The sequence below is a fragment of the Hyperoodon ampullatus genome (assembly GCF_949752795.1).
Source record: "Hyperoodon ampullatus genome assembly, chromosome: 2".
In the NCBI taxonomy this organism is placed as follows: Eukaryota; Metazoa; Chordata; class Mammalia; order Artiodactyla; family Ziphiidae; genus Hyperoodon; species Hyperoodon ampullatus.
In genome coordinates this window covers 37,082,562-37,104,330 of record NC_136915.1, presented here as the reverse complement: position 1 = coordinate 37,104,330, position 21,769 = coordinate 37,082,562, and the positions used below count along the sequence as shown (strand labels likewise).

The following is a 21,769-nucleotide window of genomic DNA, read 5'->3' as shown; positions in this document are numbered from 1 at the left end:
CCATAGAGTTGGGGAACTATGGGTTTGCAGACAACACTAGGGCCTGCCTTCCTCTTCCTCTGGGGTCTACCATATCTCCTCCCCCACATGCTCAGCTTTCTATACCTCTCCTCAACCAAGTGCAAGTCTGGGTGCCTCAATAGCCCCACACAAGAAACACACCCTGGAATTCAAAGCCACTCTCCATTTCTTCCCTCCCAGCTGAGCCCAGCCTCACCTCACTGCCAGCCCAAGGCCCCAAGTCCTCTACCTAGGAAACCTCCCATTCCTTCAGAAATGAAACTTCCTTCATGCAGCCTTCCTCACTGGTCCCATTCTCCCAGCTTAGTTAGCATGGTAGCTACGGACTAGATCAGCTTTTGTTCAGACAGAACAAGGCGTGGCAGAATTAGGGGCCTAGTACTCAGCATTGTTGATTAAATAAATGTATGCATGCATAAACGTTGAGACTAATTTAATGGGGGGGGGGGGTTTGCTGACACTACTGCAGTCCCCACCTACCCCAAGGGCATCGGCAGTATCTGGAATGGCTCCAGCCTAGGCGGCTTGGCTATACCAGTGCCCCTTCCACCCCAGGAGCGAAAGGTTGGCCCCACCACACCCTACCAAGGCCTGGGTCCAAGCATCCTCCCATCCTTCCCCCAGGTCTTCTGAGGTCGCCCAGTTAGGTGGTGGTGGCAGTGGAAAGGAAGCAGAGACAGCAGTGCAGTGAAGGTTCAAGTTTACTCTTTGGGGATAGGAAGGGGTGAGGAGGAGGTGTGGGTGGGACGGGGGCGCCCCTCAGTAGTCAGCTGTATAATCTGTGCCGTGGAGCCCCCGGCACAGCAGTGTGAACTCTTTCACCATCTCCTTCACCCGCCTCTTGTTTACTCGCTCGCTGAAGGAGAGAAGGGAGAGCAAGTTAGCACCATCCACCACGGCTCCTCTGCCCCCTGACCCGAGCCCAGGCCCTGCCAGCTCTGCTCACCGAAGGATCTGTTGGCTGAAGGTGTCCTTCTGTTCGGGGCTGAGGCGGGCAGAGGGAAAACCAGGTGACTGAAGTGCCTCCTTGATCCACACGCTCAGGAGGCTGAAGCAGTGTTTGTTCAGAGCAAATAGGATGTCGGCAAAGCAGTCCATGAGGCTGCGGGAGGCCTGGCCCCCAATGGCCTGAGGGAGACAGGTTCTCAGCACACCAGGGCCTTGCCCCTTCTGCAGCAAGGGTGCCTAGCCACACCCACCCACTCCCGGACAGTTCCTCAGCCAAAGTGCATATGACAGGTGAGCGCTCCTTCTCAAGAGCCAGCTGATCCTCACAGAAACCCAACAACTTCCAGCCATTTACTTGACGGAGAAACAAGAGCTTAGGGAACCAAGGCTCAAGCTCCCCAGGAAGGCAGCTGCCCCAACAGTGAGGGCCACCCAACCCCCATCAAACCCCCCACACCTGGCTCCATCTCACCTCCAGCACTGCTATGAGCAGCATACGGCCATCCTCATGTACCACCTTTCCCACAGGTTCTACTTCCCCACACCGAGGCAGCAGCTCTGTCTACAGAGGATGGAGAGGCCCGTCAGCCCCAGCTCTTTCCCCTGTCCCCCTGAAGACAAGAACTGCACACCACACCCCTACCCTCTAGAGTCCTGGGCAGGGTGCGCTAGGTATAGGGGTGGGGTGGGTTAGGGGTCAGCACGGGACTCACAAAGAAGCCACAGGAGGCCTTGACAGTAGGTGCTTCGGGGAACTTGAGGGCCAGCACAGCTGTGGGAGAGGCAGAGGCAGATCAGATGGGTCTCAAGGATCCTCCTGACGGGGCCCCAGGCCCACCTGTCCACCTGGCCCCACTTACCACACTGGAACACAGCTTTGACATCCAATCGTTCACACAGGAACAAATCTGGCTTCCGCTTCAGAGCCTGCAGGAGGTGGAGCTGGTAAGCCCAGCCCAGCCAACTCCAAGAACCATCCCCCCACTCACCTGCCACCCAGACCCCAAGTTCACACACCGCAAGTAGAGGCTGTCAACACCAGCCACCCAGCCATCTCTGGGGGACCCAGACCACTCCAGAGCTCAGTAGGTCAGGAGGGGAGCAGCCAAGGGATGCTACGTACATGTATGTGTACATGAACGCACAGGTACATGAGACAGGTTGGGAGTCATAATGCAAAAGTTTGGGTCCCAAATCACCCCTGATCAAACACCTCACTCCCCACCTCCCACCATCAGGGCCAGACCTCCTGCAGGCTCCAGGTTGCCAGCAGTGACTTCACTCTGATTCACAGAGGCAGTTGAGGCCCCCTGGATTTGTTAACAGGGCAGCAGGAAGAAGAGATAGCAGCTGGACATGGAGCCCAGCCTAATAGCCCCCCTCCTACACCCCGCCTGCATTCCTCAGACACTCTCCAGCTTAGGAAGAGGAAAAGCAGGGCAGGAGCCTGGGAGCCACGGCCCCACCTTTTACCCAGGATACCCTGTGTCCAGGCCCTTCTCCTCTATACCCAATCCAGGAGCCAGGGCTGCCATGTGAGGGGGAGTGGATGGAGTATAGGGGCCGAGAGCCCACCCCAAGTGGTACCAGGGCATGACTGGCACATCCTCAGGTCACAGGAGATGCTCTGCACAGCTCCCACAGTGATCAAGCACTGCTGTTCCCCAGCAGCCCCCCAATGCGTACCACATCGACCCCTAACCCTCCAGTCCTCACATACCTTCCACGCCCCCATGTTTTACTCTTGTGCACACAGCCCCACATGCACCCTCACTTGAAATGCCCTACTGACCCTCTATCACACACCTCTATCACATCCCTTGTACACACCACTCTGCCACATTTGCTACACACCCTCACCACATATTCACATCCCACCCCCCCACTACGTCCCCAAACCATGTCCACACGCCCACACCTTCGTTCCACCTGGTTTCCCAGCACGTGCACTCTCCCCACGCACAGGGACAAACACATACGCAAACGCCCTCACCCCAAAGATGCACCCTCATGTATACCTTCACACACATCCACCCAGGCCCAGGACACACCGCCCGTTCCCACTCCTCCTGTGCCCCCTCCACTAGACTGTAAGTTCTAAGAGAGTAAGAACTGTGCCTGCTTTTGCTCACCATTATATTCTCAGCACCTAGCAGACTACCAAGCACGTATTAAACACTCCAAAAATATTTGTGCAGTGATTAAGAAACACATCATTTATCCCAACCCATGGGAACCCCCAACTCACAGGAACTTCCTGACACATAGAACCCCCCATCATACTAACCCCACATTCCCACAGCCCAACACATATATCTTCTCAAACATACAACCCCTAATACCACTACCGTACATACGCCTACCCTCCATAACACACACTCCCACAGCCCAACACACACGCCTCCAACACGCATCAATATTCAAACTCCATCAATGCCTAACGCACATCAACACACAACACGCAACAATGCCCAGGCCCACACTTCAACTACACATTTATCCCGACACTCAACACAATACACATACTACTTACGGCAGCCACGTGATTTCTGCTCCCTTCCCAAACCAAACTCAAAACATACAAGTAAGGTCCGACACACTTACGCACCAGACACATCTCACAATGAAGCCAGCACCCCACCTCCCAGCAGCAGCAGGATCTGTCTGACAGCCCAGCGACAGCCAAGCTCTGGGCTCCACCGCAGCACATTCAGCTCGGCCCCTCCCTCGGAGCTCCTCCCAGCCTACCTCTCGAGAGCAGGATGGGGGCACTGAGGCAGGCAGTTCCCGGCAGGAGCACGGGGACAATGAACCCCAGGCCCTTCAACTCCGGTCCTGCCCCTGAACTCCTTGGCCACCCCAGCCCCACAGGAGCTGCTGGGCACAGTTACCACCCCCTCCCTTCCCCACCCCCCAGGCCAGCCCAGCTCCCTCCCTTCGGGATCAGCCTCTCCCTGGTCTCTGTGGAGGACTGAGCTAGTTGAGGCAAAGGGGCACTAAAGGAGGATGTTGGGTTGTCAACTTCCACGGAAACAGATGAAGAAACTCTATTCAACTGAACAGAAAAAAAAATTTGTCAACAGAAAGCTAAAAATAGGCTTAAATTGAATTTCAACATAAGAGAAAGAGAAAGAGAGAGAACAGAACGTGAATGAATAAAACTAAAACACACCTGTGCCAGGAGTTGCATAAATGAATCAACAATATCAGGATGATCCCTGGGCCCTAAAATATAATAAAGATGGAACTTAAGAAAAAATTATACAAACAGCAACTCAACCTCATATAGTTATGTGGGACTGAGAGCCTGCAGGGAGACAGCGTGGGGGCACATGAGCAGCAGGAAGCAAGATAAAGAAACAAAACATACAAAAACCATGAACTGGGAGAAGCCCAACAGAAAGAGACGGCAAAGTGAAGGACGGTCTGCCCCAGCTCCCTCCCGAGGGGCCTTCCACCTACTCCCCGCTCCTCCTCAGGTCAGTCCCCAAGTGACCCTGTGATGCTCGAGCAACGCTGGCCACCACGTAGCTGGACAAACAGCCCCCAGACTCTTGCTGTGGCCTCTGGCACGCTGCAGTGGCCCTACACTGCTTCCTAGCACATACCTCCCCATCACTAGCCACCAAAGAGGAGGGCAGGGCTGGTGGGAGGTCGGTCCTTGGTACTGCCTTTGGAGGCCTGACTGAAGGCCCTGGAAAGCCCCGTGTATCATGGTCTGAGCAGGCGCCCCCTCCCTTTCACGGCCTGAGGGCTCTTGGTTTAGCCAAAGAAAGGAATCTGTTGGGTTCTCTTAAACCAGAAGACTCCTTCTTGGGTACTGCAGTGCCCCATATGCTGTGGGGATGGCCGGGCAAGCCACTGGCAAGGCCTAGGGAAAGGAACTGCATCATGAGGCCAAAAATGAGAGCCCCACCCACAAAGCCCCTCCACATGGACACAGACCCAGCAGAGAGCCAGGCTCAGGGCTGACCACCAGCTCCCACCATCTGGACGCACAAGGAAAGAGGGAAGCCAGTCACCCCACGGTGTGGTGGGAGGGCAGAGCCCAAGGAAAGTACGGCAAGGCTGGGACAGAATAGCAGGTGAGGGGACCATCCTGTCCTGTAAGACAACCAACAAGCCCAACAGATAGGATGTTGGACACTACTCTGCTTCCAGTTCTGAGGACACCTGTGGCAAGGACGAGGCGTGCACCTGGAGGTCCTGCTCGCCGCTCCACTTTCAGGAGGAGGTGCTGCGGGAACCCCTGCCTGAGACACCACTAAGCAGCTGTGTGATCTTGCGCAAGCCACAGACGCTCGGTTTCCCCGACTGTCAAGTTGATAATAACCTCTCCCCTGCTTCCTTCAGGCTGTGAGGAGCCACGATAAAGCCCGTCCCTTCCACATCTGCGCCCCAAGTTACTCAAGTCTTGGAAAATGAAGCCCGGTGTGCCCCATGCCTGGGTCGCCCTGCAGACGGCAGGTCTGGCGTTCAGCAGCCACCCTGCTAGAGGTGGGCCGGACAGTGAGGAAGAAAGGCTCCAAAGGCAAGGAGCCCTCGTCCTCCTTTCTTCAACAGCATCTGGTGCCTACTCTATGCTGGCCTTGTTCTGACGGACGCAGAGGGAAGAGAGCCAAGCCTGCCCTTGAGGGGCTTAGTCCAGGGAGAGAGACAGACGTGGGAGCTGCTTACTGAGTGTGATCAGTGCTGTATCAGCAGTGCATGCCCAATGCAGTCTTGGCACAAGGTCAGAAGCACCCAGCTTTGCCTCAGAGGAGCTTCCGAGGACTGATGCACGGGTAAGGCATGGAGGGGCAAGAGCTCACCCAGTAAAGGGCACAGGGCAATCCAGGCAGAGGAGCAAGGCATAGGGATCAAGCGGGACACGGTGAGGAAAAATCAGGGTGGCTAAACTGCTGGAGCCATTCAGGAATGGACGTTGAGAAGTAGGCAAGAGCTATGTCACGCGGAGGGCAGTGGGATGATAACCCCGCAGTGATGGGGAGCAACAGAAGGGCTTTAAGCCAGGGAGGGAAAATGCTCAGATTTGTGTCTTACAAAAAAATATTACAGCTGCATGGTGCAGAATGAATTGCAGAAGGGCAGATGTCAGGGAAACAAGTTAGAAGATTGCTGAGCTGATCCAGATGGCACCGTACACTGGAGCAGTGGCCGTGGAGGGTGGGGAGAAGTGGGCAGGCTGAAGGACCACCACGACCTGTCCCCAGCTGGATACGAGGAGGGGGAGAGGTGGCACTGAGGATGACCACATCCGGGTTTCTGGCTCAGGTTTCTCCCCACTTTGGAAACTACCCATGGCCCACCAGAGCAGAGGCCAGCATCATGGGACCAGACACTGAGGACAGAAGCAGAGAGCACTCTAGCTCCAGCTGAGGCTCCTGGTGAGCCTCAAACCTGTGACCACAAATCCAGGCAAAACTCAGGAGGCTGGGGGAACAACACTGTTTCCTTTCCGAGTGAGAAGCCTGGGTTAGGCAGCAGGGGAAGCCTGGAGCCCCCTGCTCCCAACTTCTCTCAGGCAGAGGGCCGCAGTGAATGGGGCGCTGGGACCACAGCCAAAGGGTTTTGGCCTAGAAAGGAATGTCTCAATGTAGGGAAAGGAACCAGCAATCACTGAGTACATCGTGTGCAAAAACCCCAAGCCAGGGGCCCAAAAGATGCTACTTTAATACCTGTAACAATCCTATCGAGTATCTGAAAATCTCCATTTCACAGATATGGGAATGAAGGCTCTGAAAAGGTAAGTGACTTGCCCAAGGTCACACAACTAGTTGGTGGTGATGAGCTTAGAATCTAGGTCTATCTGACTTCGAAGCCACGCTCTCTCCACTTTTCATTCTATCCCAAAGGAAATGGAGTCAGCCTGGTGCCCCAAGTCCCTCAGAGCTTCCAGCCCCATCTTCCCCCACATCCAGACTGGCCCTGAGTCCAGCAGGCCAGTAGAAGACATCATTCACTCTCTTGTCCACTTCAACCTAAGGTGTCAACTATCTGTAAGGTGACAATTGTGCTGTGCTTGATCCCGTAAGTTTCCCATCAAGTCCCAGGTGCAACTCAGGGGAGAGAGGAGAACAGAGTGGGCAGCTTTGGCTCCCCAGTTGGGGAAGCAGAGGCAGTGGCAGTGGCGGCAGCAGCAGAGACCCTGGTCAGGACCTACCTTGCTGGAAGAGGGTGAGTGTGACGGAGGTGACGAGCAGGAAGAGGGCCTCAATTGGGGGAAAGTGGGCAGGCTCATGAGCAAAGATGTGGACCAGCTACAACAAAGCAGGGAATGCTGGTCAGCTGAGGCCCTGGCCCACCAGGACAGGCCAACATCCCTGGGATGCAGGTGAGAACCCCTGCCAGAGAAGCCATCCACCCCACTCCACCCACCCGCCCAACCTGTGTCAGATCTCTGCCTGGGATGACATCCCAAACACTGCTGCATCCAGCAGAAGGCCCACCTGTCGAGTGAGGTCAAGAGCGGAGGCCTGAGGGATGGTGCTGTACATCCGACCCAGCATCTCACACAGCTGTGGCACCATGGGGGCAAAGTCGTCCAGCAGCGTCTTAACTGACTTCTCGAAGATAGCGCACACCGCCTGGGAAGAAAACAAAGGGGCCCTGGTCAGCAGGTCACCATTGGCTGGAGCAGAACTGAGGCCCTGCACAGAGGAGGTCTAAAAATGGGCCCTTACCTACAAGCCCTGCCTGGCTCTGTGAACCAAGGAAGGTAGGCAAGTCTGACCCTCACCCTGGAAGGCAGGAGGCTAAAAGGCCCTTCTCAGAGGGGCTGAGGATGGAAATTTTTAACTTAACTCTTGCTACTTACACATCCTCACCATTGCCTCTCAGGGAGCAACAGTAGTGAGAAACTTCTGAACTGAACATAACAAAGGCAGGTGTCTGATGCTAAAATGGATCCTTGTCACTCAGCCCCAGCATCACAGTCCTGGGGTCGAGCACTTCTTGTGATGCTGGGAAGCTCTGAATGTCTTCCCCAGAGATTCCCTGTGTCTATGGGGCAGGATTCATCTCCTTTACTTCCTTCAGGTCATCTCAAAGCCAAGGTGGGGCGGCAACACCTTCTTTCTGCTCCACCTCTGAGCAAAATCACCACAGGGGCTGATGGCAAGGGTCAGGACTCACCTCCACCACCTGGGCATCATTCAGCCATTTGCTCAGCACCTTCTGGATAAGCTGGAAGACCTGCTGCAGTACCACCACCACCTGAAGACAAAGGAAGAAGTGAGGTGCCCCCACTACCACTCTCACCCACCCAAGAAGGACTACTCAGTAGCTGGAAGTAGGCCAGGAGTTCGAATCTATTACCCCAGACTGCCCATTGAGGACTCAGTGCACGGGACCCTGGGGGCAGGAGTGCTTTGCTGAATCCCCATGAATGAAAGAAGATACCGTGAATTCTGGGGATCACCTTAGAGGAAGCCTCATACTGCAAAGCAGGCATATTACAAGTGCTTCAGAAGATAACCTTTTAAAAGTCACTCCCTATCTACTTCTGCTCAGTAAAAGTATTTTAGTGCCAAAGGCCTATGGGCTAGCCCCTGAAGAAGCAGAGATGCTGTCTCACCCAGATAGGCTTAGGGTAGAGAGCCCCAGGGGATGCGTAGATACGGGCAACTTATGGTGGAGCAGAGAGCAGCGTGAGGTCCTGGGAGGTGAGGGAAGGCAGGATGATGACTACCATAGGAGAAGGGGCTCTGTGGGAGGACAGTGGCCTCGGTTTGGTCTGGAGCCAAAAGGGTAACTGAAACTGAGGTGGGGAGTTGAGTACAGGGACCACGATACTGTGGCTTCCTTTTCTCCAGGAGAAACCCTGGAGGGGATACTTGGAACAATGACCAAAGCAGTCCCTCACATCTGTACAGAGCTTTACGGTATGCAAAGTACTTTCAGTCAAGACCACCCCTGCTGTTCAGCACAGTTCTATGAGATGAGCACCAGACACCTTGATGTTCATAGTTTTGAATGGGAAGCTGAGGCTTGCCCCAGACCAAACAGCTTGTAAGTGGTCATCCCAATCCCTTTTGTGCCCGAGCTTACCGCAGTACTTATCACACTGCTCTGTGACAATCTGTTTACATGTATTTCTTCTAGACTAGGAGCAACTCAAAGGCAAGAAGTATTACATGTGGAGTGCCCGTAGGGGACAGCGAATGCTGAAGTAGAAGGCCTCACAGAGTTGGGGGTTAAACAGGGGTCCATAATTACATCACTTTGGGGTTGTAGGATAATGTCGGTGTCCCCCATGGGGAGAAGGAAACACTATAACACCACCCCAGTTGGGGAGGACAAAGACATCATCACCCACAGGACTGAGACAATGATATCACTCCCTACAGAGCAAGGGGCAATGGTAGAGTCATTCACAGGGTCAGAGGACCAAATGCATCATGCCCCATGGGGCCAGGGACACAATGACAATATTACCCGTAGAGTTCAGGGGTGACTATGACATTCCCACAGGGTTGGGGGGGCAATAGCAATGACAACATCACCCACAGGATTGGGTCCCTGCGGCACTGGCAGCTTCCGGAGCTCAGAGCCTTCATGATCATCTTCGTGATGACTGACGTCCAGCGTGGTGAAGAGGTTGGAGAGAAGCCCCAAGATGTGGACAATGGCCAGCTTGTTGGAGGGATTAGGCTACAGGGAGAAGGGAACCAAGCTCTGGGTCTCCCAGCCCTGACTGCCAGCTCAAGCCCCACCCCTCAGCAGTCACAGCCAACACGAAGGGAAGCCCCATAGTCCCACTGCTGTTCCCCAGCCACACACACGCGCACACACTCACACATGCACACACACACACATACACGCGCGCGCACACCAGCTCACTCACTATCTCCTCTGCCAGCTTCTCCAGCTGCTGGATATACGGCGAGATGAGCGAGTGCAGGTTTTTAAGGATCTCCTCCACTTGTAGGGCTGACAGCAGGAAGCCCAGTGCCTGCATCAGCCACATGCACTGGCTCGTCTGTGGGGCAGAACATCGAGGGTCAGTCCCAGACATACCTGGTTGTGGGTGGGAAGAATGAACCTCTTGGGGAAAGTTCTGAGAACAGAGAATAAGGCGCAAAGGCAGAAGATGGGATTTCTACAGCTCCCCACAATACCCCAAGGAGCCCCTTAGAAACTTTTGAACTCACCTTATGGATCTGTTTCATCAGCACATCCTGGGGAAAAAAAGAAGGAATATGGTGTCAGCACAGGGCAGAGTGTGCCCTGAGGCCCAGCTACACACCCAGGGCCCCCACGTACCTGGGAGACAGCCACGATGTTGGCAGCATAGGGCGGCAGGTCATACTTGCATTCTCGGCAGATCTTCTTGAGGGTGGACACAGAAGAGATAGAGAGCTCGGGATTGCCTAGGGCATGCAGTACTAAGGGTAGAACGCTGTTGATCATGACGGGGTGGTCAGCCAGCCATTCAGACAGAGCTCCTGGGGGAAGAAGGGAGAAGGCGAGACATCTGAGGCAGGCCAGGCTGGCTGTGTACCATGTCCCTGTGAGGCGGGCAGAGCTCCTGGCAGGGTGGAGTTGCAGCCCCTGTACGGAGCGCTGCTCATTCAGAGGACTGAATGGGCAAACACGTATGCACATGTTCAAACATGAGCCTTACACCTGAGAAGCAGGAAGGAGTTATGCAGTAGAGGCCCAGCACTGCTATTTCAGTGACAGTGAACTAGCCTCACTGAATTGCAGCTCGGTGCACTGTACCAAGGACCCCTAGACATGCCAGGACAGTCAGTTGGCTGCAGTTCTGACTGTGTGTGTGGGCATGTATGTCTCCCACTTTGGATAGGACCCAGCAGGCTGGCTGTGGCTGGGGATGTGTGCCTTGGCTCTGGGAATGTGCTCATGGGTGTGTGCCAGGTCTCACCAATGGTGAACATGACAGTGTCCGCCAGCTGCACATTGCTGATGCTGATCCGTGGGATGAGGCCAATGAGCCCGGGCACCACATCAGAATAGTTGACATCGATGGTCTCTGCGATGGATTGGAAGCCATAGAGCAGGGCCTCTGTGTGCTGGGAAAAGAGGATGCCACTGGCTTGGCTGAGGAGGAGGGTGCGACAGGTCTGGGAGGGCTGAGGGAATCAGGCTGGGGAGGTACCTGCCAGGAGTAGGGCTCCTCTGAGCTGGTAAGCAAACGGCCCAGCTTGTCATAGAGGTTGCTGAGCAGCTCGGCCCCCAGCATCTCATAGACATACATGAGTGTGTCTGAGATGTCCACCCTGAGAAGCAGATAAAGGTCTTATACACCGCCTGGATGCTTCCCCCAAGCCCAGGAGTCCACCCCAGTTCCCTCAGAGCCCTGCCAAAGTGCCTATAGAGAAAGGAGGCCCAGGATTCAGGAAGCCTGGCCTTGGGCCCCTCCCCTCATTGCCTTCATTATTTCAGGACTCCCTTTAGAGCTAGGATTGGCCTGCTACCATCACCTGTAAATTCGGAACTGCTCCTTCTCATCTGAGGACCAGAATCCATATTCTTCATCAGAAGGGAACTGGGCCTTGTGCAGAAGCACATCTACCAGCTGGAAGTAGACCGGCCGGTATACCTGCTGGTACACAGCCTGCTTCTCTGCCTCAAAGGACAGAATGTCATCCTGAGAGAGCCAGGGAGGAGAGTTAGCCAGAGAAGCCCCTGATCCACCTTCTTCCATCATGGCCCAGTCCTACTGAAGGTCACATGACACACCTGCAGCGTGTACCAGAAGGTGAGGGTCAGGGAGCTGGTGGTCTCGTTGACAGGGAAGTGGCCAGGGATGCCCGTGCAGAACATGATCATGTTGACAAGGGCCAGAAAGCTCTGCCAGTGCTCCACTTGATCCAGCAAGGCCCTGGGAGGGAGGAGACATGGGGAGGTCATTCCACCTCCCCCACTTCTTAGAGGGCCCTACTATCCCACCCCCAGCTGCCCCTCTCCTCACCGGGAGTGGTTCTCGCCCAGGGCCACAGCAATGCGACAGATGCCATGGGAGGTCTCCATGTCCCCATTCTGCACTGCCTGTCGCAGTTGATCCTGCAGTCCCAGTACCAGCGGGATGAGTTTCAGGAGTGTGTTCACATACCTGGAGGCATAAGGTGAGGAGACCCATCATAGCTGTCTGCCCATCCCCCACCAGATTTAAGAGAAAGGCACAATTTCCCTGTCGTCCATCAAAGCCCCCCTTCCTTCCCACATCAAACCCAAAGTGAAAAAGAGGTCAGGGCCTACATGGCAGATTTGATGCTGCCCAATTTGAGAAGAACCTTAGGTCAGAGACTTCCAGAAGAATTCTGGGAAGGAAGTACGAGAAGGTAAGTGTTATGGGTGGACTTGTGTCCTCCAGTTAGACTCAGAGTTGATGCTGAAATGGGTTAAGACTTTTGGGGAGTTTGGGATGAGGTGAATGCATTTTGCATGTGGGAAGGACATAAATTTTGGGGGACCAGAGCACAGACTGTTATGGATTGAACTGTGTCCCCCCCAGAAAAGATGTGTTAAAGCCCTAACCTCCAGTACCTCAGAATGAGACCTGATTTGGAAATAGGGTCATTGTAGATTAGAACACAGAGTAGGGGGTGGCCCTAATACAATATGACTGGTGTTCTTAAAAGAAGACATTCATGTGAAGACAGAGACCTACAGGGAGAATGACACGTGATGATAAAGGCAGAGGCTGGAATTATGCAGCTGCAAGCTGAGCGGAACACCAAAGATTGCCAGCAAAGCACCAGAAGCTAGGAGGTGGCAAGGAAGGATTCTCCCACAGGTTTCAGATGGAGCTGACACCTTGGTTTCAGACCTCTAGCCTCCACAACTGTGAGACAATAAATTTCTGTTGTGTGTGCCAGTGTGTGGCACTTTATTATGGCAGCTCTAGGAAACTAATACAGTCAGTGTCAGGGGAGACTGAACGAGGATGGGACACAGAAGAGGTAACACAGGCTGAGGTGTCCCGTTAAAGACTTTAGAAGGCAGCAACAGCTCCTGAGAGCATCAACCTCCACCTTCCACTCCACCCCCTACCACTAAATCCTAACTCCTAAGGACTCTGGTGGCAATAAGGAAGGGAGAGTAGATGATGAACTCAGAGGGAGCTTAGAGGCAAAACAGGGATATGAGGATGGGGAAGAGTCAAGAACAACTCTCTTTGGTGGAGGTATTTACTGAGACCTGGAGGAGCAGGTAGAGGGGGACAGTAATAAATTTAATGGGAGGCCAGAAGGTGGTAAGTTCAAGGCATGTTGGTGGTAAGTTTAGGCATGTTGAATCAGAGGTACCTGGTGAGATAGGCAGGTAGAAGTGTCCAGAGAGTTGGAGATAAAAACCTGAAGCCCGAAGGAGAGGTTAGAGCAAGAGACATAGATTTTGGAAATATCAGCAAACGGCAATGGGAGTAGATGAGAAGTGCCCAAGAAGAAAGTGTTGAATGAGAGGAAAGAGCACAATGATGCCTAAAGAAGGATCAGAGGAAGCAGAGTATACAAAGGGGGCTGAGAGAAGGCTAGCTCCATTCCCAGAAACCTGCTTTGTGGAGATGAGACTAAGCAGAGAAGTGATACTCTCGGGGGGGCGGGGGATCCCTCTGCTGTCAATCATAGAGTCACCATCGCAATCTATGGAGGGGAGGGGTTACTGAGGGTCCAGAAGGAGTTCTGTCTGGACTTGCCCCAAGCAGGTTGCTAGGAGGTAGCCCCACAACCTTAGGTGGAGGATGAGGAGGACAAGAGGCAACCAGTCCAGGATGTTGGCTTTCTCCACATCCTGGTTCTGGTGGGACAAGACGTCCCTACCAGGGTACCCGCAGCCCAGAGACAGCTCCAGAGGGTGCTGCCTGGAGACAGTGGGGATAGCTTCGGTCTCATGGCCCTGACACAGGCTGCACCACAAGACAATGGGCACCTTCAGACCAGACTCTGGCACAATGAGTAGGGGCAGGGCCAAGGCCATGGCCTGCCAACTCCCCAGTAGCTGAGACGGGGGCAGGAGGGAGTGCCCTACCCTCACAGCATCCCCACTGTACTCCAAGGCTCCCTCACACCTTCAAAATTCATGTACACGGTAGGTACTCAATGAAAGTTCTTAATTTGTCTCATCTATACCTCATAATAGGATAAATCAAAGAGTAGAGCCCAGTAGAGCTCAGAGTATTATAACTCAAGGTCACAGAACAGATTAGAGACAGATTCCAGGCTAAGACAGCTCCTTACACAGCTACAGATCTGCTTCTGTTTCAAGGCCCAACCTGAACTTCCCCAAAGGATCTATGGAGATCTCAGCCCATATCTCAAGTTCTAACTGATGGGAGCCCCCAAGAGCCTGTCTAATTCACCTTCTTTCCCTTCCCCAGCCCCCAGCGAAAAGCTTTTCCAGGATTAAAAACAAATCTCAGGAAAAAAAAATTTTTTTTCAAAGGAGAGAGAGCCAGGCAAGCAGCAGCAGCTGTGGAGGGGTGGGAAAATGGTGACTTGAGTGCAAGCTCAGCCAAGGAGAGCTGCTGTCAGGACACCTGGGGAGGTAGTGGCTGCATGACCCAGAAGTCAAAGCCACTGAAGGTGACTTTCTCAAGCCAAAGCTAGGAAACAGACTAGACAGAGCAAGGCCCAACACTGACTCCAGGCTGGATGCAGTCCACCCATGGGGGAAACTCTTGCATAGATTTCCTACCGCCTGGGCACCTGTGCCTGAGACCTGTGAGGAGACACGGGCCTGAGGCCTTGAGGCTTCTAGGTGTGGGGGAGGGAGATAGAGCGGATGTCTTTAAGCCCCATGGCTGAGCCTAGGTTCAAAAGGCCTGGCTCCTGTTGGTCAGCTCGAGCTGCCGGGGCAGGGCTGCTGGGACTCCTAGACTGCCACTCACACTGAGCTCAGCCCAGACCTGCAATTAGAGCTCTGGGAGCAGAGTTGAGAAAATGGGGAGAGTTGCTAAGCAACCAAGGGGGCTGCAGCCAATGGGCGCTCAGGAGGCTATAGGTTCCCTCACTGGCTCCTTGCTTGCTCATTGGTTGAGAGGAGGAGGCATCAATTACCTGCCAAAGCCCTTGAGACTGGCTAGCCGGGTAAACCTGGGTGTATCCAAGGACACCCCACATCACCCACGCACTGGCCCTGCCAATTCCCCTCAGCCACCAACTGTCTGAGCCCAGCCAGCCAAGAAAGGCCTTGACCTGGGACTTGGTACCCACCTGAAGTTGGAAAACCAGAGAAGCCATGGGAAAGGGCTCGTACTAACTGCCAATGCAATAATGATACCAAATACTAGTGACTGCCGTTTATGGAGTATCCAGGAACCATGCTAAACCTTTCACAGACATTCTCTTATTTAATCCTCATACCAAAATATTCTCCACAGAATACCAGGGGCAGGCCCTGGGCACATCATCCTACTTAAACTCTGTAATATGATCACACCCATTTTACTGATGATAGAAACTGAGGCTTAAAAGTGGTTTTCCCACGGTCTCAGATCTAGGAGGCGAACCCTCTGGGATTCAAACTCAGACATGACTAATGCCAAGGCTAGAGCTATCAACCACTTCCCCAGGCCATCTCTTCCAGTGGTATCTTCCCCTCTGGTTCTGCCAAGCATTCCCAAAGCATTTTCTCTGAAATGTTAAGTGTCAGGCCTCCAGTCTTGCCCTGGCCAATCCAACTTATACCAAAAATCCCATCATGCCATTTTCTCTGCTTACAATCCTTTAATAGCTTTACATCATCCTCAGGATGAAGACCAAAATCTTAAGCCTGACCAACAAGGTCTTGCATGATCTGGGCCTGGATCTCCTACTACTGGCCCTTATACTCTGCTGTCTAATCTAACCCACTCACCAGGCTCTCTCACACCCTTCCCTTGCTTGGGCTCTTCCATCTGTCTGGAAGGTCCTCCCCATATCCATCACCTCCATCTGGCTAACTGTTACACAGCCTTCAAAGCACAGCTCTACTGTCACTTTCTCTGGGAAGCCCTTAATAACCCTCAGAGTGGGTTAAATGCCTCCTCTGGGTTCTGACAGCCACCCGCTCCCTCCATTACAGCGTTCATCACATAGGCTCTACTTGCCCACCAAGTGTCTACTAGACGGTGAGCTCCTATCTTGCAGAAATCAACCCATCTTTAGGCTCCCTGTGCTCAGCCCAGGGCCCCCCACACATAAACAGATGCTCAAGCAACACTTGCTGAAGAAGCATCTCATTACACTCACCTTGTTTCGGGTCCTTGAATGTATGGCGGTGCTGCCCACCACAGGCCTTTGCACCTGCTCTAGCTCCCGAAGCCTGGAACACTCCCTCCCCTTCCAACCTCCCCCTACCCCACCCCCACCCCTCACCACTCAGGCAACTCCTACTTTTCATCCGTTCAAAAAATAATGAATGCTACCAAGTGCTGCCAGGCACAGTGTGACAAAATAAAATAAAATGACAGAGTGACTGTCCCCACAATGCTGAGAGACTAATGGGGAGACATACATTAATTTATAATGAAACTGTGTTACGGGCTAAGAAGGAAACACACTGGGAGCTCTAAGATAAAATAATAGAGACCAAACTGAGTCTTAAAAATCATGAGGACTTCCTTAAGGAAGTGAAGCTTCAGCTGAGGCAGCAGTGATGTGACAAGTACATGTGATGGTTCAGAGGCTAGAGGGAGCCTGGGACACTCACAGAACTGAAGAGATTGTGTGAGAGTGAAGAAAGCAGGGAGCACAGCACGAGACAAGGCTGGGGACGCCATGCTGTGCAGTGCCCCTGTGAATCACGTTGAGGATTCTGAACTTTATCCTAAGAGCAGTGAGGACCCACTGGAGATTTCTGAGCAGAAAGGAAAGATTAGATCCTCATTTTTAAAGGATTGCTCTGGGTGCTGGATGGGCAATGAAGGGTATAAGTGTGAAAACCAGGGGACTGGTGAGGAAGCCCCTCAGTATTCTGGGGAGAGAGGTGAGGACAGCTTACACCAGGGTGGTGGTAGTGGAAATGGAAAAAACAGATACACAATATAGTCAGAAGCAGAACACCAGAACTTTGTGACTGCATGATTGAGAGAAAGAGAAGGGAGAGTCAAATATTTTCGTTGAATAATTCATTACATGGTTAGTTGTCTGATGTCTGTCTCCCTCTCTGAACCATAAGGACAGGGACCATGTCTTGTTTGGTTCCAGCATAGGACTTATTTCTAGCACAGGACCAGGCATGCAGTAGGCACTCAATTAGTGTTGACTGAATAAATGGATGGATGGATGCGTGGCTGGCCAAGCACACTGTCCATCTCCGGAAGGTGGGGACTGGCTCACCTCTGGGCATCAGGCTGCGAGATGGCATTGACAATGGCCTCCACGCTGCTGTCGAAGAGCTCCGAGTCCTGCAGAGCAGCGAAGGCAGCCTGAATGAGCGCCTCACAGTCCTGCAGGGGCATCTCCAGCTGCACCCAGCTGGAAAAGCACTTGAGCACCTTCTGACGCACACAGCTGGGTGAGCTGGGCTGCTGCAGCAGCTGCTCCAGCAGCGGGAAGACAGCCCCGCACTCCACTGCCAGGCTGGCCCGCACCAGGCTTTTGCGATACTGGGGCAGGCGGCTGGTCTGGAACTCCTCGGGCAGCACTGTCAGCAGCTCTAGCAGGGCCAGGCAGCGGCCCTGGCCATCCACCGGTGAGTCCTCAGCCTGGAAGAGCCGTACCATATCTGCCACAGCACACGGCCAAGCATCAGGCATCATGCTGAGAGCCAGCGAGGCCAGTGCCACGCACAGCCGAGTCAGCACGATCTTGGAGCCACTGGCAAAGCGGGTGATCTGGGTGAAGAGCTGTGCCTTTAGACTCTCATACTGGTCAGTGGGGATGTCACTCCAGTAGCGAGAGATCTTGATGTGCAGGGCACTGGCCCCAAAGTACTGGATCTCAGGCACCTTGTTGGGCTGCAGGAGCTGCCAGCTGAAGTGCCAGGCCTGTGGGGAGACCTGGGCCTGCATCAGCCACTTCTGAGCCAGGTTCTTGTTCTCAATGTTGGGGTCGTAGTAGAGCTGGTGCAGCGCCTGCAGGACAGCACAGGATTGAGCAGGTGCTGGCTACTCTGGATCCTGCCAGAGCCCAGAACAGAGGGCAGGACTTGGTCCTGCAAGACTGCTCTCTCTGACTGGGGGGCTGAGCGGGAAGGGAGAGCTCAGGGCTCTGCAGTGTTTCCTGGGCCTGGAGTCCTGCCGATATCTTGAGTGCCTGAACTTGGCCCATGCTCTACCATAATCTCTTCTCCTTATAGCAAAACATTATGGGTTCAGAAAATGAACTTCCACAGGAAAGCAGCAAAAGAGGAGGCTGAGTTCCCCAAAGGGGAAGCACCTGAAGTAAAGGGCAAGGTCCAGGTGGAAGGAATGGCTCCATAGGGAAGAAGCTTAACCTGAGAAGAGTATGAAACAGCCTGAGGGCCCCCCCAACCCTCCCAGGCACAGCTGCTCTCATCTACTCCAACAGCTCCATTTAGCTGCCCCAGGATCATCCCTAGGTCACTCCAGATGCTGGCACCAAAGCCATTGTGAAATCTGAGCAGGACTAAGACTTTGCCAGGCAGCCCTAGGGCAGAGACAAACTGGAGAGGAGGGTGAGAACGCTCCTCAGAGAGCACACGAGAGGGTCCAAAAAGCTGGTCCAGAGAAGTCTTGGCCTGCAGCCCTGGCAAACGCCTAGCCTGGAGCTTTCAACTAGCCAAATCCCCAGGGTCCCAATTCCATTAGGACTTCACACAGTAAAAAAACAGTGGTTTTATCTCCCTGGTAGCACATGGAACAGTACGCCACCATGCCAACCCTGCCCGGCCCCAGGGGGTGGAAGAGTGAGGCTAGGACTCTCACCCCCTAAGCAGGCTCCATCCAAGTAGACTTAGAGCCCTGTCTGTAACCCTGACAGCCAGTTATGGCCACTGTCCCTTGTTTGGACCCTCAGGGATGCTGAGGCAGGCAGAGAACAGAAGCAGAGAGACACATCCTCACTATTGGGTATGGTAAACGGGGCTCAAGAATAACAAACGAAAATCTGCAACCATTCTCTGCTTTCCAGCAAGGTAGCCTCATCTCCCCATTCATCCCAGGGAAAATGCATTTCCGCATTCCAGGCCTCTGGGGGCAGAACCCAGAAAAGAAACAGAGAAGCAGTTCAAAAAAGATGGACTGGGCAGTGGAGGAAACTGGGAGTGCCATGGCAGGAAGCCATGTGGGCAGGTGAGTAGGGGAGAACTCTGTGGGCAGGTGAGTAGGGGAGAACTCTGAAGCTGCCAGCAGGACCAGGCTCCTTGGACCCAGCACAAAACAAAGGGGGCCAACCCTACTCCTGCCTGCCCAGGAGTGGTCTGGCCTCCATCCAATAAAGGAAGGACCCTTCTCCAAGGAAGAGTGAAAACATAACCCAGACTGTTTTAGTTCCAGATTATTTTCTGAGCCCCTGGCTCAACAAAACAGGTCCAGGATGGCTCAATATCACTATGGTTTCTGGAGACTGAGCTGCAGGTCTCCCGGGTCCTTGGTTTCTTACTGCACTGCTCATGCCGTTCCCATGGAGCTGGAGAATAGCCAGTCTGGCTGGAGGTCTAAACCGTCAGCACCCTGGAAGGACCACCCCAAGACCCTAGAATATCCACAGAGGACCCATGTCTAAGGAAAGCCAAAAATAGCCTATTAAGACACCATTACATTGCTGTCCTGCCTGCCCAGAGAGACAGCAAATGCCAGGTGCTCTGGAGGCACCAACCCAACGGGCACCCGGCCCAAGCCTGGGCTCTGGCATTAGTGTCAGTCCCCAGAACTTCTGCTCTGTCACTGGAGTGCCCACCCCAGGGCCCTCATACCTTCTCCACGTTCTCCACAGTGAAGTCCAAGGCTGGTGCTGCTCCAGCCCCTGCAGCCCCCGGCTGCTCTTCCCGCCGCTCCATCTTTGCTCCCTCCCCAGCAGGGAGGTGGACCGTGACCTGTCTCCTGCCCCAGCCTCTTGGCTGCTGGCCCCCTGCTAGACTCCGGCTTCGGTGCCCAGGGAGTGGTGGGGTGACAGGGGGCCCAGGGCGAGCATGGCTGCCGAGGCCTCCCCACCTCGGTTGGCGGGGGGGCTTGCCAGAGGCCAAAAGGGATGCTCTTAGGAGAAGACCCACTGAGGGGGACTCCTAGGAGGAAGCCGTCAGTGAGGAGTTCGCAGGCAGGGGTCCTGGTGGTAAGTCAGGGCTCTGTCCCCAGAAGCTATGAGGAGGGAGTCATAGGGGAGGGAGGCCTGAGGGAAACCAAGGCCCTGGCCCGTGAGGGGTCACAGGGTCGATGGCCTGTACCCACAACACCCTCTTCTGAGTGAGGTCTCGGGTCCTAGGGAGAGGTCACGGGGGTGGGAGGCTACGGGGGGAGAGAGCCCTTCGCGGGTTACGGAGGCGTCCAACGAAGCGCAGGGGGTACAGCTTCGCAAGTCTGGGGCGAAGAGTCCGTGGAGTTAAGGGGCTGTGGCAGGTCCCCACCGCTCGGCCTGGCCCGCGCTCTTCTCACTGCCCGGCTCCGGCCCCTCTACCGTCGCTGCCTCCGCCCCACTGACTGACAAGCGAGCTGGCCCGGCCGGGACGGGGCGGGGACCTCAGAGAGGCGCGGGCTGCCCCGAGCGCCTATCCCCGGCACCGCCGACTCAGAGGCCGTACCTCCCAACCGTCGCCTGCCCTGGCCCGACTCGGCACGGCACAGCCGAGCACGGCCCGGCGGAACTGCGCGGAAACTCTTTCCGGGTCCTCGTTCCTGTCCTCGCGCCAGCCCGCGTGCTCCCGAGCAGGCGGCGGAGCGGCGCGCCGCTTGAGGCCCCCGCCGAGCCAAGGCCCCCGCCGCTGTGCACCCTGGGAAATGTAGTCCGGATTGCGCCCAGCGGGAGGGCGGCGCCTTGCGGCGGAGGCGGGGAGCACGTGGGCTCGGGACCCGCCGAGCCCCGCCAGCCGCGGGCCTACGGCGGCCAACAGGCACTCCAGGTCCGGCCGGCGGGAGGCGCTGCGGGGCAGCTTCCTAGGAGGACGTGACTCAAGTGGGTGGAGCTGCGAACCCAGGCTGGAGGATGAGGTACGTGTTGGTGGGGCGGGGGGAGGGGTGCGGGGGGGGGCAGAGGTCACTCCGGTGCTTCGCTGGCGGCACGACCTGGGGCCCAGGAAAGGGGCCATCTGGGAAGGCGTCCGCACTACCCTGAGAAGAAAGGGGGCTTGGAATAAAAAAGGATGGCTCTCGGGGCCACCCAGTGAGCAACTGGGAAACCACATACCATGGACAGTGCTTGGAGAATTTCATCGGGTTCTTGGGAGCAACGTCTCTTTATGAGTAATTAAAATAAGAATAGCTCACATTTAAGTGCTGAGAACAGTACTTTACATACCTTAGGTTCAATTCTTTTTTTTTTTTTTTTAATGTATTTTTTGGTTGCGTTGGGTCTTCGTTGCTGCGACCAGTCTTTCTCTAGTTGCAGGGAGCGGGGGCCCCTCTTAATTGCGGTGCGCGAGCTTCTCATTGCAGTGGCTTCTCTTGTTGAGGAGCACTGGCTCTAGGTGCTCGGGCTTCAGTAGTTGTGGCACGCGGCCTCAGTGGTGGCTCGCAGGTTCTAGAGCGCAGGCTCAGTAGTTGTGGCGCACCGGCTTAGTTGCTCCATGGCATGTGGGATCTTCCCAGACCAGGGATCGAACCCGTGTCCCCTACATTGGCAGGCAGATTCTTAACCACTGCGCCATGAGGGAAGTCCTCCTTAGGTCCAATTCTGTCAACAACTCTGTGGTGGGTATTTTCATTCACCATTTTCATATGAGGAAGCTGCAGTTGGGGAAA

At 54.7% G+C, this 21,769-nt stretch overlaps 1 protein-coding gene across 1 annotated transcript; it reads right to left on the bottom strand.

Moving 5' to 3' along the window:
* Nucleotides 1-712: 712 nt before the first annotated feature.
* IPO13 (importin 13) lies at nucleotides 713-19,875 on the bottom strand (the record flags this gene model as incomplete). Its single annotated transcript, XM_079698760.1, has 20 exons — nucleotides 713-877; nucleotides 968-1,149; nucleotides 1,442-1,531; nucleotides 1,683-1,741; nucleotides 1,830-1,896; nucleotides 4,142-4,194; nucleotides 7,133-7,229; nucleotides 7,419-7,556; nucleotides 8,104-8,184; nucleotides 9,478-9,621; nucleotides 9,815-9,949; nucleotides 10,122-10,148; nucleotides 10,234-10,415; nucleotides 10,856-11,003; nucleotides 11,090-11,210; nucleotides 11,415-11,581; nucleotides 11,674-11,815; nucleotides 11,906-12,046; nucleotides 17,253-17,989; nucleotides 19,792-19,875. The coding sequence occupies 20 exons, from the start codon at nucleotides 19,873-19,875 to the stop codon at nucleotides 781-783; spliced, it is 2,892 nt and encodes a 963-aa protein (XP_079554886.1). The 3' UTR covers nucleotides 713-780.
* Nucleotides 19,876-21,769: the final 1,894 nt, after the last annotated feature.